General features: G+C 38.4%; 1 protein-coding gene across 1 annotated transcript in view; it reads left to right on the top strand.

Moving 5' to 3' along the window:
* nbas (NBAS subunit of NRZ tethering complex) overlaps positions 1–6,726 on the top strand; it is a 158,583-nt gene extending 151,857 nt beyond the window's left edge. The window contains exon 53 of the mRNA XM_044105892.1: positions 5,795–6,726. Within this exon, the coding sequence (XP_043961827.1) occupies positions 5,795–6,070 (276 nt within the window). The 3' untranslated portion in view covers positions 6,071–6,726. The remainder of the gene's footprint in view (positions 1–5,794) is intronic.
* Positions 6,727–13,721: the final 6,995 nt, after the last annotated feature.

Here is a 13,721-nt window from a genome sequence, read left to right as displayed (position 1 = left end):
AAAAATAATTCCGATCGCTGCATCTCTAATTTACACTAAACAACCCTGCATCCACAAAATATCTACCGTCCTCTACTGACACACGGCTTCTCAATTATGTGACTACCTTCCCCGATTGCCGACACAGAGGATTATCAGCACTAGGTCATTTTCAACCTCTCATTCTGCCTCTGTAATTTCACACATGACACCAATAGACAGGAAAGCCTGTGAGGCCAGATGCAAGAGGTGATGTGTGAAAAGGGCACAAGTTCACTCAAAGAAAAAAGCCATTGTTGTGGAAGGTCAGGTGAAATTAACTGGCAGTCATACTTTTTGTTTCCAGTGCATTAAAGCCTGAGTGTAAATGGACCACTGGTGTCAGCAAATTGCCACCCTGACTTGAGTAAAATCACACAGGCTTATTTGTTCAAATTATTGTGTGGAGCTACATAATAGCAAAATAATTGTCCAATTAGGCACTTTGTTTGTGCTCTGGTGAATCTTTTCCTATGTTTGAACAAAGTAAAAGTGTGTTAGTTATAGTTTGTTGAAGGTAAATTAAATGTTTTTCATCTTACCAAAGAGTTTGTATTCACAATGCTATTTTGCAGATAGCTTATGTGTCTGAACAACTGCAATCCTGTTTAAATTATAAATGTTTTCAAGTAAGTTCATAGTGAATGTTGGCGTCACTCCCTTAAATTATTCCACAAATATTTCGACTAAGACATCAAAGGTAGCAAAAAGTAGACCAAGGAGGACTGATAGGAGGCAGTGATCCTAATAACGTAAAAAGAAAAACATTATAGTGCAGCTGAAATGTTCACAAATATAAAAAGAAGAAAAATGTGTTGTAATGATTCTTGCAACAAAGCGCTGAATGGTTCAAGTTTTTCTGTCCTAGAAAAACTGCATCATAATATTCTGACTACAGCCTCCAAGTTGAAATGTTTTTTACTTCACTGGTGGTTCCTGTATATAGAATTTAGCTGTAGCATTTTGGGGCAAAGCGAACCTCGTCATTACCCTCAGCAGTCTGATGCTGTATACTTATCCAGAAGGTGAAAATGCTGGATTAACACTCGTGCCTGAAATGTGACAGAGCTTTTCATGCTGCTAGAAGGACACAAAGTTATCTGTGCTGCTCTAATATCAAGATTCCACTCCAGTCCTCCATTTCTCACATACTTCTTCACATCTATTTTCAGCTCAGCTGTCAATCCGGCTGGCTCTAAGACTCAAATCGGCTGTCTCTCTTGACACCGTCAAACTGTAATAGCCTGGGAGGTATAGGGATGTGTGGGGGTGTATGTGTGGTGTGTGTTAGTGAACATACTGTTTGAAGCCCCTACTTCCTTTCTGCTCTGCAGGTCTGTTGAGCTCTTCCATAATAAACAGAAGTAGGAGAAAGACAGAATTTTATTAGTATTTATTTCTGCATTGGTCACAGTTTCCTCTGACCAATCCATACTTCCACCCCTCTCTTCCATTCCAAATGTTTGTTTTGTGCGGCCAGTGCTGACTGTATGTGATAATTCTCCTGTGTGCTGGAACTCTAATTTGTTCCCTTCCCGGCTCTGCAGGTGTAATGTCTCAAACACCGGCAGCCCTGGTACCCTCATCTCTCCTCTCTGATGGCTAATGTTGAGTCACTTTACAATCAGATTCATAAAACAGAAGCTGCAGTGCTTCTGGTTTATGTGTGGGTCAGCAGCAGGTTAGCTTCATAATTTGGGCCGCCGTCTGCTCAGACTGCTTCTTGAATGTTTGCATGCAGACTCTTCACATTGCAGAGCAGTGAAATGCGTGTTTTATTTAGGTTTTTAATCTTTTAGGTTTGATTTATTAACAGTTGGAAAATTTTATATCTAAGTCTATAACTACTAAATGTAATTAATGGCAAAGCTTCAAGCTTTGTATTGCAAAGTAAATCATTCTTTCAACCTTTCTTAGAATGGACATCAAGCAGATGACTCATAAACACAGTCATGTCCCAAAATGTGGGTGAATTTTGCACTTCTTTGAACTGCTACCAACTGCAGACAGGTGCATTTATTGACTTTTCATAAACAATAACCCCAACTTCACTTCTAATTGTCGTCTTTCAAATAAGTGGATCGTCTTGAAATCTGTTTAAGATATTTATATTTTTCTTATTTGTCGTTTATTTATTTTTGCATTTTCTGTGCTTGGCATATTAAGTTTCTTTGTTGCCTTGAGATCTGAAAAATTCTGGACATTGATAATTGTTTTAATGGTCTTGATAACTTTAGATAATAGGAGATATAGTAAAATTTTTTATTTTTTTTGCAGACTTTGGAACACGTTTTTGACATTTTAGAAATAAATAGTCCAGACATGTACCTTTTTCCTCTTTAAATAAATTTAATGTCATTTCCTTATAAACTGGAGGCAAAGCAGACTCTTTTTTTTAGGAATTTATAATAGAGGGCAAATATTACAAATCAAATAAGATTTTAAATTGGTTTTCATGATCTTAATAGCACTTAAAGTTTTTAACAGCTTGAGGCAGTAAGTTGTTTGGGAGTCTGGTGGTCCTGATTTGAGGCTGTGACACAGTTTGCCTGACGGCAGGCAGTTCAGAAAGTTAATGGAGAAGAGATTAAGTTTCTGAAACAGGGTTGAGACTCTACTGACCCTTTCAGCTTCCCTCACTGCTCTCCGCAGGTCGGCCATATTGTAGCAGATCGACACGTTGTAGATCTGCTACAATATCTACTACGTCTACAAGCTTTTCTCCACTTGCATGGAGAAAAGCTTGTTTCGGATTTATCAGAAAGTTCTGTCTCTGCTGCTCTAATCTTAATACATTTTGAAAAAAATAATTACTTTTCCGGATAATCATAAAAGGTTTTGGAATAGGTCAACATACAGAGGATCTTCACATATGTCTTGTTATATTTGGAGATGGGGGGAACTCTGTTGAGGCAGCAAAATGGAAAAAAAGGTCTGATCCAAAGTGTGAAAGTCTTTTTGAAAAGCTTCACTTTGGCTCTGGTGTGCAGCTCCTGGACACTTAAAAATGTATGCACCAGCTGCTTTGACTGCATGTCTTCCCTACTGCTCTTTGGCTCATCCCTTTTATCTTTATCAGATGTTTCCCACACTGCCACTTCTCTCATGTCTTTCATTCTCTTAATTGTCATTATGTTGAAATGACCTCATAGCCCATCTCCGTTCCCCCTCCCCGGCTTGTCATGATTCATCCAGTCGTTTCTCTCAATGGAAGGCCCAGAAATTAAATTATTACTCATGCATGACATAAAGAACTATATCTCCATAAGCGTTATCCGTCAGCTCTGCCTTCCCTCAGTCCCAAAGTAACCATGCACTTTTGGTATACTTGAACTGAAAATGCAGATAAACCTTGAATATTAATGCTCCTTTGGAGATCTTTTAACACTGCAGCAAAACTTTATCAGTATTTCCACCAGGGCTCTGTCATCATCAATGACAGCAGCTAAATGTTTGTGAAGTCTCTTGTGAAATGCTCAGACCCCATCATGCCATCCTTTTAAAACTCTCTTGTGTCTTTTTTTTTTAAAAAAACACCTCTCCTCAAAGCGAGAGGTAGAAAAAAAAAAGGACAAGTGGCTCACACAGAGATGAGAGATTTTAGAGGTGAAAGGGTGTGGGGGGGCAGAAACTCATCCGGCTTCGCTCACCATCTCCACAAAAGCAGGATAAGACATGGGGCCAACATTTATAATTGATCTGCTTCAGCTCCAAAAATACCTGGTCTAGGACTGGCTGTTGTCTCCACGTGTAAAGTTGGCCAAAGCGAATTGGAGCTTAATAATGGAGAAAGCAAACAGGTGAAAGGTCACAGAGGAGAAGGGCTGACTCACAGTGAGAGGCAGAGACGGCCTCTCAACCCTCGGCACTCAGCCTTGATTTTTCATGCCCTGTTCACCACTCACTGCAGCATTTAGTGGGTGGAATTTGCATGTAATTGACTGATGTAAGGAGGCAGATGATGTGATTAAAATATTACATAGAGGTCTGTTTGTGTGTTTACAGTTATACTTCTGGGAGCTTATACTGTTCCTCTTGAAAACACAAGCGACTGCAGAGACTGAAGAGATGTGCGTGCGTGTGCGTGTGTGTGAAGGCTCATCCCAGGGGGAGTGGTGGTCATCGTCAGGGTCAATATAAGATCTGATGTGACACTGTCACCCCATCAGGTTTCATCAAGCATGGGACAATGTAATCACTCACAACTCTCACATTCTGCTGCTGATGCAGAATTTTTTTCTGTTTCACCAACATTTTTTTTTTTTTTATACCTTCCAGAAGGTATGACAGAAGTATCCATACTGTTGAACTGTATAACAGTTTTTTTAAGCGAATGTCAAGTGTATTTATGAAACATTTTCAACTACTCACACCAGACAAAGTGTCTTATGATCTAAGAGAGCTTTATAACCTGTACACCTCTCACTGCAGCACTGAATTTTATGTGACAGACAAAAATAATACAGCACATAATTGTGAAGTGGAAGAACAGTTTTTCTACGAATAAAAATCTAGAAAGTGTGGTGGAAATTTTTTTTATTCCTTCCAACTAAAGAAATATTTTTTTAGAATCACTTTTACTGTAGCTGCAAATCATTTGTGCTCAGTCAGATTGAATAGAGTATGCCTAGCTTCTGGCCAATAAACAGAAGATGGGAACAGAATAAGTCCTGATTCTTATAAGTTTTACTTTGTAGTTTGATGGCCATCTCTTTGTTGGCTTGCAGATGTACCATGTGCATTGAAATTTCAGATGATGGATTGAATAATGCTCAGTGAGATGTATAAAGCTTGGAATATTGTTTTACAGCCAAACCTTGCTCTTCTCGCAGCTTTCTCCCTCATCCTCACTGTGTCCCTGGATCTTTCTGATGCTGTTGGTTATTATTGTTGTCCAAGGACATTTTCGCATGTAAAGTTCATTTACTGTGGTCCAAATCAACTGTTGAGTTTAACTTGTAAGTTTTTCTGTTAGTTTGGTTTCTTTTCACAATGTAAAGTTCATTTACTGTGGTCCAAATCAACTGTTGAGTTTAACTTGTAAGTTTTTCTGTTAGTTTGGTTTCTTTTCACACAGATAACAGTCATAAGAGAGCAGTCACTCTATTTATTGGTTGGAGGGGCCGAGGCGGGACTACCAAATGTAAAAACAGGAAGCGGCTGTTGTGCACTTAATTTTGAGAGGACCTCCTAAAAGTAGCATTAGGATTTATGTTTTATGGAAAGGCATGCAGCCTTTATTAGTTTGTTTACTCTATTGAATCTTTCATTGCAATCCATATCTGGCTACTGGAAGGCGCTTGGCTCAGATTTGCAGCGTACATCCTGAAGGTCGGTTGCACTGAGGTCAGATCACGTTCCTACCATAAACAAACACTTTTAGTTTGTTTAAAACCATGCCAAAACCAATTCCTCTAAACGGTCCCAATGGGGTTGTTTTGGGCCACGCCGTGTGATTGCTGTGTTTAGTTCTTCACAAACAAACTACAGGACATTTGTATTTATTTTGACACTTTTTACTAATTAGGTATTTTCTGATGACAATTTGTTGTAGTAGATTAAAAATCGACAGACTAGTATTTGTCTTGGTTTATCACATAAATAAATATCAATAAGATACATTAACGCTTGACTATATTTTAAAAAATCTATACAGTCAGCCCCATTAAGTAAAGTAATGGGGTCTGAATGCACCTTTTTAGTATATCCTTTGTATCACTTAGCTTGTATCACATGTATGTTTACACTTGTTCGACCCTGTCTGTTTTCCCTGCAGGAGACTGCCTCCTCCTGCGACTCAGAGCTGCTTTCGTTGCTCCTGGACGCGGACCTCTTGGTGGGCTGCGTCTCCTCGGCCTTGTACCCCCTGCTCAGCTCCCACATGCTGTCCCACCAGCAGGAGGGAGGCTGGGACGTGGAAAAAGCTGCTGTGGACCTGAAGGCGATGGGCCATGGGCCAGAGGCAGGCTCCCTACTGCTTTCTCACAGAGGAACTCACAGGGCCCAGTTCACCTTCAACTCTGCTTTGTCCGTGCTCAAGAAGTGGCTGTGAGGAAGATGCCACGCAGCGGGATGAAGAGGATGCTTTTGACCACTAAGGTATACGTAGAGAGTGTAGAAGTACTAGCAAGCCATATATCTGTATTTAGTTCTCTAATTTCGTTGAGGGATCATCAATAGAAAACTATTTCAACAGCATGAGATGTGATTGCTTTAATATTGAAACATTGGTTCAACTAGAAAGGCACACAGACGTATACAGCCCCGTTCTCAGCTGTCATTCAGTCACGACTGAGCGTTCAGACGGAGGGACTAATCAGAAACCGCACAAGCTCCTCGCATTTATACGTGCGTAACGTCTCCTATTGTGTGATAAAGTAATTGAGCGGTAGCTGGGAGCGGTGGGTGGATATTAGCCTATTGTTCCATGACAGGTTTGCCTCTTTAACGTCACGCCGTTAAACACCCTGCCTCTGCTCCGTTGTTTTCTCCCTAATAATAACTAATTAATTTCCTCTAAACAAATTAGCCCCACGGCTGCCCTATGTTGTGTGTGTGCGCGCATGTGTGTTTTTAGGAATAAACATGTATGTGGGTGTATGACAGTGCTGTCAGCATGATTTGTTCTGGCTAAATCAATACAAGATGATTGTGGTTTTCATGCAGTCCCACTTATCAGATCTGAAATAAAGGAACATGTAACGATAATGAGGCTTTGTGTTTTCATTCTGTGCATCTGTTTCTTTGTTGAAAAGAAAATTCTACAGATCATGAGGTCTCAGCGTTGTTGAAGAAAATCTTTCTTAACCTTTCTCAACTTCACTGTTCCCTTAAATAGAAGGTCATTGCAAAACTGTTACTCTTCCCAAATGAATACATTCAAAACATTTGCATCATAATTGCAGCAATTTCACATTGTTATGGGGATAATTACAGCCCTCTGACCCAAACATTGATGATGTATTTATCATGGCCCTTGAATGCACTTTTATGTTGTGTGGCGCAATTATTTTAAAGCAGTTTGGTGAAGTGTTTACACTGGTCAGCACTTACGGTGTTGTGGGGGAAGCAGCCAGGTATTGTTCTCTGGGGAAACTGATTTCGTCCACAGCGTTCAAATCTTTTCTTTTCTCAACATGGATAATTGCTCAAAGGAAAAAAGAAAATTATTTTTTTATGCAAGGCTAATTACAAAGCAAAGTAAATTACACCAAAATGTTTAACTTGTCAAATCGGCGGAGGTGTACTTTTTTAGAGCCTGTTCCTTTCAAGCACTGGCAGGTAGCTTTGTCCATTGTGTTCCCAAAATGAAAGAATAAACCGCTTAATCAAAGAAAAACTTTTGCAGTTTGGGAGTGAGGAATATTTTTTCACATTTATGATTTGATTTCTCTTCCCTGCCTCTTTGTCTGCAGCACTTCTACTTCAGCTTTACAAATATTTGGCTCCTAATAAATTTCTTTTTTGTCATGCTGTTTCCAAAAACACTTATAAACTGAATAAAAAAGAATCACTTTTCAAATGAGATTGCATTTATAAAAGAAAACGTGATCTAAACCAACCTGGTTTTAAGTGGAAAAATAATTGCCTCCTAATGTTTTGGACCTGATGACTTTGTAGCATCAAGAATTAACTTCAACAGAGTCCACATGACGTCTGATGAACTTTTTGGAAGGCGTGGGTTACAGTACATCTGTTGTAAAACAGTTTCAGAAAAACAAGATGGCAGCAACATGGTAGTTGTAGAGTGTGACCACCCAGGTCTGCTGTATTGCATCACCACCGAGAAGACTTGACATTACTGATCTAAATCAATTTTATGACATCAGTTTTGGGAACATTTGGATTCTGGGGCTATCACCTTTTCACTTAGAGATGGATCGGTTTGTATAAACAGTCATCGTTTGGAAACTTCATTTTGATTATTCAATGTTATCTCTGTCTAGTCTTGATATTTGTTTGGCGATATGGAAGATTTAAGTGTGACAGAAAGCAAAAAAAAAACACTGAAGCATTCTGTAAGTGGGTAAATACCATCTCACAACACTGAACAAGATGCTCAAAATGCAGATATCCATTCAAATTTTTTATCGTCTAAACTGGGGGTGTCCACCTCCACACCTCAAGCTCCAGTGTCCTGCGTGCTTTAGATGTCTCACTGATTAAAATGGTGTTATCTTCCCAGCATGTCATCAAGCTGTGCACAGGCCTACTAATGAGCCATTATTTGCTTCAGGTGTGGTGAAGCACAGAAAGATCTAAAGCGTGCAAGAACCGGTTCGTGAGAACTTGTGTTAAACACAATTGGATGCGATCAAGTCTGGTCCATAAATTATTTTCCACCTAGTTATCAATAATTTATAACCTATGCACACTTTGATACAGTAAACCTTTGTTGCACACCTCTGTTGATGTCAGCCCTTTGACCAATCAGAGCCCTTCCTTACAACGCGTGAAACAGAGATGCTGAAACACAGCGGTGACTCAACTTGACATTGATTACTCCTGCACCCTCTGCCTGATTAGCTCAGTGTGATGTGAGAAATGCAACTTAGACTCCCGTTAGTCCCTTTCAGTGGGGATGCACCATGTTGATGCAATGTGTTAACTGTGGAAATAATCACTCATTGTTCCAGTGGCAGTAAAACAAAGATGGTCTTTTAAAGCTCCAGAAGGTAATATTTATAAATATATATAAAAAAAAATACTACTGACTGAGCCCAAAGACAATCCTCCAGATTTGGAAAGGCATTGGCATCCTCAACCTTCTGAAGGTTCAGCTTCCTGTAATCGATACACAAATGTATATGAACCGCAACAACAGATGAAGACAATGTTGACTCCGATTCATCCCTTCAGTGTTGTTGGACAAATTGAACTTGTTTTTAGTACTTATTTGTTCTAATGGGAAAAAACATATTTCAAATGTCAGAAATCGCCTCCACAAATGTTTAAATGAATATTTGCTTAACATAATTTTTATTGTTCATTGCATGAAAGGGAAAAGATTTTGGAGTGAACAAGAGCAATGTTTTTGTTACAATAGTTATTCTTTTTATTTCTGCTTGACAGTTTATGTTAAATTAAGTTTCCTGCTTATTATTTAAAAAATAGCCGGGTCGGTAAAAGCAATTTGACTTCAAGGGCTGATGAGCAGCACACTGCTTTTTGATCATGCTTTGGAATGGCTCTGAAATTTGTTAAAATTTGGTTTTAATGAAAAACAAGCATTATTATTATTATTTTTTTAATTAGGAGGGATCTATTAAAAATCTGTTTTGAAGAATTTGAGTTTTGCATTAAATTAACAGTTTTTGGAGCTCTGACACTGGGTTACTGCCATAATGTTTTTTTGAAATGGAAAAGAAACCTTTTTATGATGCGTTTCAAAGGTTGTGAGTGGAAGCAAAATGCATTAGAAAGTGAATTTTAAATTGCATCCTAACATTTGTAGAGAGCGATTTTGATTTGGAGCTGGAAAAATGTCACTGTAATGGATCAAAACTCTCATTGAGGTTGTTTATTATATATGCACTCTGAGTACTGGACCAACAACAGCTCCAAAACTATTAGGAGAACAAAATAGTCCCCCCAGAAAAATTGGTTTCGGAATTTAGGAATATTTAAATTTTATTCCTCCTGTCATAAAAGAAGAAAAATATTTTCTACAAAGAGACAAACATGCAGAAAGCACACAATCTGGAGAAAGTTATAACCTTTTGACACCAAATGGAATATCGAAACTCATGCCAAATTGTGTCTTTATTCTAATTTAATTAAATTGGATAGACGGTGTCAAACATCCATTTAGCTTTTCACACATAATTGTATCAATCTCCATATTGATGCTCTTTCACTCTTATCAAAGGTAGAAAACTGACACACCTAAACATTGGAAGGAACAATAGCTTCTCAACTTTTAATATATAAAGTTTTAATTGAGAAGGTTCTATGCTAATGTCTGATTTATACCTAATTTAATGCTCCAGGTATTTAGAGCTACCTTTAATTACTCTGAATAAACGCTGAATGGGCAGTTTAGGCCCTTTAACACCACATGTGTCATTTTTCATGTACATGTTTATATCTGTGGTGAAACAGTGTGCATTGTTTGTGATATTTGAAGCATTCAGTTATGTTTATTAGGTTAGTGCAACAATAAACTTTTAGCCAAATTCTTTAATTCATATTAAGCTTTAAATTCCATAATGAACACTGAAATGCATTTCTAACTTAATTTCAACATGTGTTAATTAGAACTTAATATTTATTTATTTCTAAGGTTAATTGCCAGCTCATAATTTACGAATGTCATGTAACAATACCTATATTTATATTGTCAGTTGGATTTTTTTATGTATCTAAACTTAATTTAGACTCAATTTCAATACTATTATCTTATTATTGTGGTTTGTAGTTAAAACTGTTTAAAGCTGTTTAAATGTCAAATCATTACACCAATGGATAAACTCTATTATGATTTATGTGCTACATTTCTGACGTAACATTTTTTTTTTTTTTTTTTTTTACCAACTCATAATTAGCTTAATTCCTACTTGAATGTTTCATTTAACATTCCCCTTTTTGCACGGTGATGTTTCCCCGTCTAACTTGTCCGCTGTTTCTACAAAACTTTCAGGGCAGCCAAAACAACAATATGTATGATTTCATAATGTATTCAGCAGTAATTCACTTAGACGGGCACCATTTAAAACTGCTGCCGCTTGTATCCTCGACAGGCAAGAAATTGAATAAAGGGACGTGGCTCGGAGGTATTTACCCTGTCAGCAGTGCTGCTGTATTTCAAACTCGTTCAGAGGAGAAGGGGTGGCCGGGTGGTCTATATATCAAACAAGGGAGTAATGAATCTCTTACCTGCAGAGGAGATGGAGGAAAATGAGACGATCCGTGTGTCACTTACAGGTCATGTGAATATATGTGGCCAGACGCAAAGCTATAACCCTCGTTCCTCAGCTCTGTCTGCATTACAGAGACGTCTGTGGCTCACCAGGAGAATTAATGTTTAACCCTACTCTCACAGGGTTCTGCTCCTGCTTTCAGGGTTGTGCCATTTATTTCTTTTCTACACTACTACACCACACTGACTGTATAAAGATGCCTGGGCTTTGTGCAGTGGGAGCCCATTCTGCTGCTACGTATAATAACCTTTCACAATGAATTGAAATGGTCTCAGATGGTAATTGAAGCCAGATGGTTTGTACCCTTGAGTGATGAAAGGTGGCTTCTTCTGGTGATGAATGGCATAAAAATCAACTCATTTGAAGGGGTGGGGTTAATAAGATGACACAATGCCTGGTTGTAATCAGTATTAACTGGTGAATCCTTCAGTAATCAAGGTAATCAAATCAACACAGGCAGGAGAAGAACATACAGTATGCACTGAACAGTATGATTCGAATATCCAGAAACACCTAAAGATATGAATGAAGTCCTGGATGAGTTTAAACCTTAAAATAGTGTGGGGGGCAGAGGGGTGGGGGGTTAGTTTATGTTTGTAGAACTATTTATACACAAGGTAATTCAGTCATTTACAGTTAATAGAAAAAAAACCCTGAAGTTTTTGCACAAATGAGAGCTTAATGTTAAACACTTAGAAGAATTGCAACAAAAAAAAAAGAAGTAGATAACAAAAATTTCAAGTGCAAACTCCAACCCAAATTTAAACTGAAGTTTTAAAGTTGTTTTGTTTTTTTGTCCCAGGAACCTGTTTGAGTGCATGTCATGAACTATGTGGTCTTTTACACATCACTACACGTTTGTTATAGAGCCAACAGACTGAAATGGTTATTAGAAATCTTTGTCCTCATTATTGTACAAAATTATTGATAAAGAGACATACGGGTTCAACAACAAATATGTTTATTATTTTTAATCTGTTATTTAGGTTATTGAATCATGAAATCGGTGCAAAGTGCTATTACTGTATACCCATTCAGCATTCTAGTGTTTTAGGAACCCCTGATCATTCATGTCTTCTTTAGAAATGTGGACATTGACATTAGCATAGTCTGTGCTAACAGCAAGATGCTCTGAATTGAGATGACATTTTAGTCTTGAATAGCTTCAACAATAGACCAACTCTTTTCACACAACAAGTCTTTTCCACCATCCCAACAGAACATTACAATCTTAAGGTACAAAAAAAGTAATTTATATCATTTTATATTTGGGATATATGATTTAAATGTTGGGATGGACATGTCAGTCGCAATATATATTTTCTTCTGTACAGCTTCCTGTGGTGTTAACTGTTTGCAGCATGCTGTGTCCGCCATGCTATTTAACAAAAGCTCTGATCCCGCAGTATAACCATCACAGCTTGGTCCCTGTCAGAGCCTATCAGATCCCCACACTCAAACTGAATACTACTGAAATATAGGCCTGAAGACGTTAATACTCACATGAAGCCTAATTCATCTCAGCTTTCATGTACTTCAGAGTATGATGTGGTCTTTCAGATACTTGTCTTCAGTCAGTTTCTTGCCAGAGCATTAATGAACTTGTCTCATTGTGTCACGTTGCTGCCAAAGAGGACAAAACATTTCAGTCTATGGATGCACAAAGCCATTCTATAAATAATGGACTCACATCTATCACATTAAATTAAAATACGTTGCAGTTTGAGATTGAGACCTGAAAAAATAAAAAAAATATTTCGAGGATTTGAATTCTTTTACAAGGCCTCACAAAAATTGTTTTCTTTTTTAGTTGATTTCAATTCATAATTCTTCTGGGGAATTCTTGAAGGATTGTGCAACAAGCACGCATCTGTGTGTGTGTGTGTTTTATGTTTGCCGAGCCCGCCTTCAAAACAGCCCCCATTCATTATGAGCTCTAACATGCTGTGAATCTTGTTGAAAATGAAAACCACATCTTATGCATAAATATCATTTTACCAAAGAGCCGTAGCTAACAAAGCTGGCGAAGATTAAAGGGATCCTGTTTTTCCCTCTTCATGTTCTCTTTCTGCTTGTGCCAGCCCTCATAATTACCTGAAATACGGTGTAATCTCACTTTCATTAACTTTTACTTTCTCAGCATTCACGTTGGACCTCTTATCTAACACAGTTCACTGCCACATGAAAAATGCACAACATGCACAGAAAGACAGACGGCTGAAAATGGCCACATCCGTGTTAGTGGCTTGTTACTCTACCCATGACACTGAAAGGCACTGCAACCACCTCACACAACGGCAGAATCCATTAGAGGTAATGATGACAGCGACAGCGTTTTTGATCCCACCTCCCGATCGCAGCTTTTGTTGTGAACTCCCTTTCTTTTTTGTGAACAATTCAAGACTCTTTATCCTCGATGAAAAAAAGAAGCAGGGCTGTTTTATAGTCTGTTTTTGCTTCTGGGTCTGAATAGACTCCATAAAACTGCGCAAAATGTTGTTGTTAAAGTCTACCTCCCTACTGAGGTTTGGTAAACACAGTGTCACCACCTGTCAAGTGTCAGCGCTTTTCTTTTCATTTTTCAGACAGACCTCGAGGTGCAGCCGGTCTGAGCCATCATCGCAATCTTTCCAGGAGGTGAGAGAAAAGGGTAGCGAAAGAGGGGGGAGCGGGGAAGGAATTGGTGTACCCCCTCTGGAGGTGAGGCTGAATGAGACACAATCTCGCGGGCTACCGAGGGGAAGTTATTTCTGTGAAACAAAGCATTTGCTCGTGTCTGCCGAG

This window comes from Gambusia affinis, linkage group LG22 (genome assembly GCF_019740435.1).
Source record: "Gambusia affinis linkage group LG22, SWU_Gaff_1.0, whole genome shotgun sequence".
Classification (NCBI taxonomy): Eukaryota; Metazoa; Chordata; class Actinopteri; order Cyprinodontiformes; family Poeciliidae; genus Gambusia; species Gambusia affinis.
This window is presented reverse-complemented; position numbering and strand designations above follow the sequence as displayed.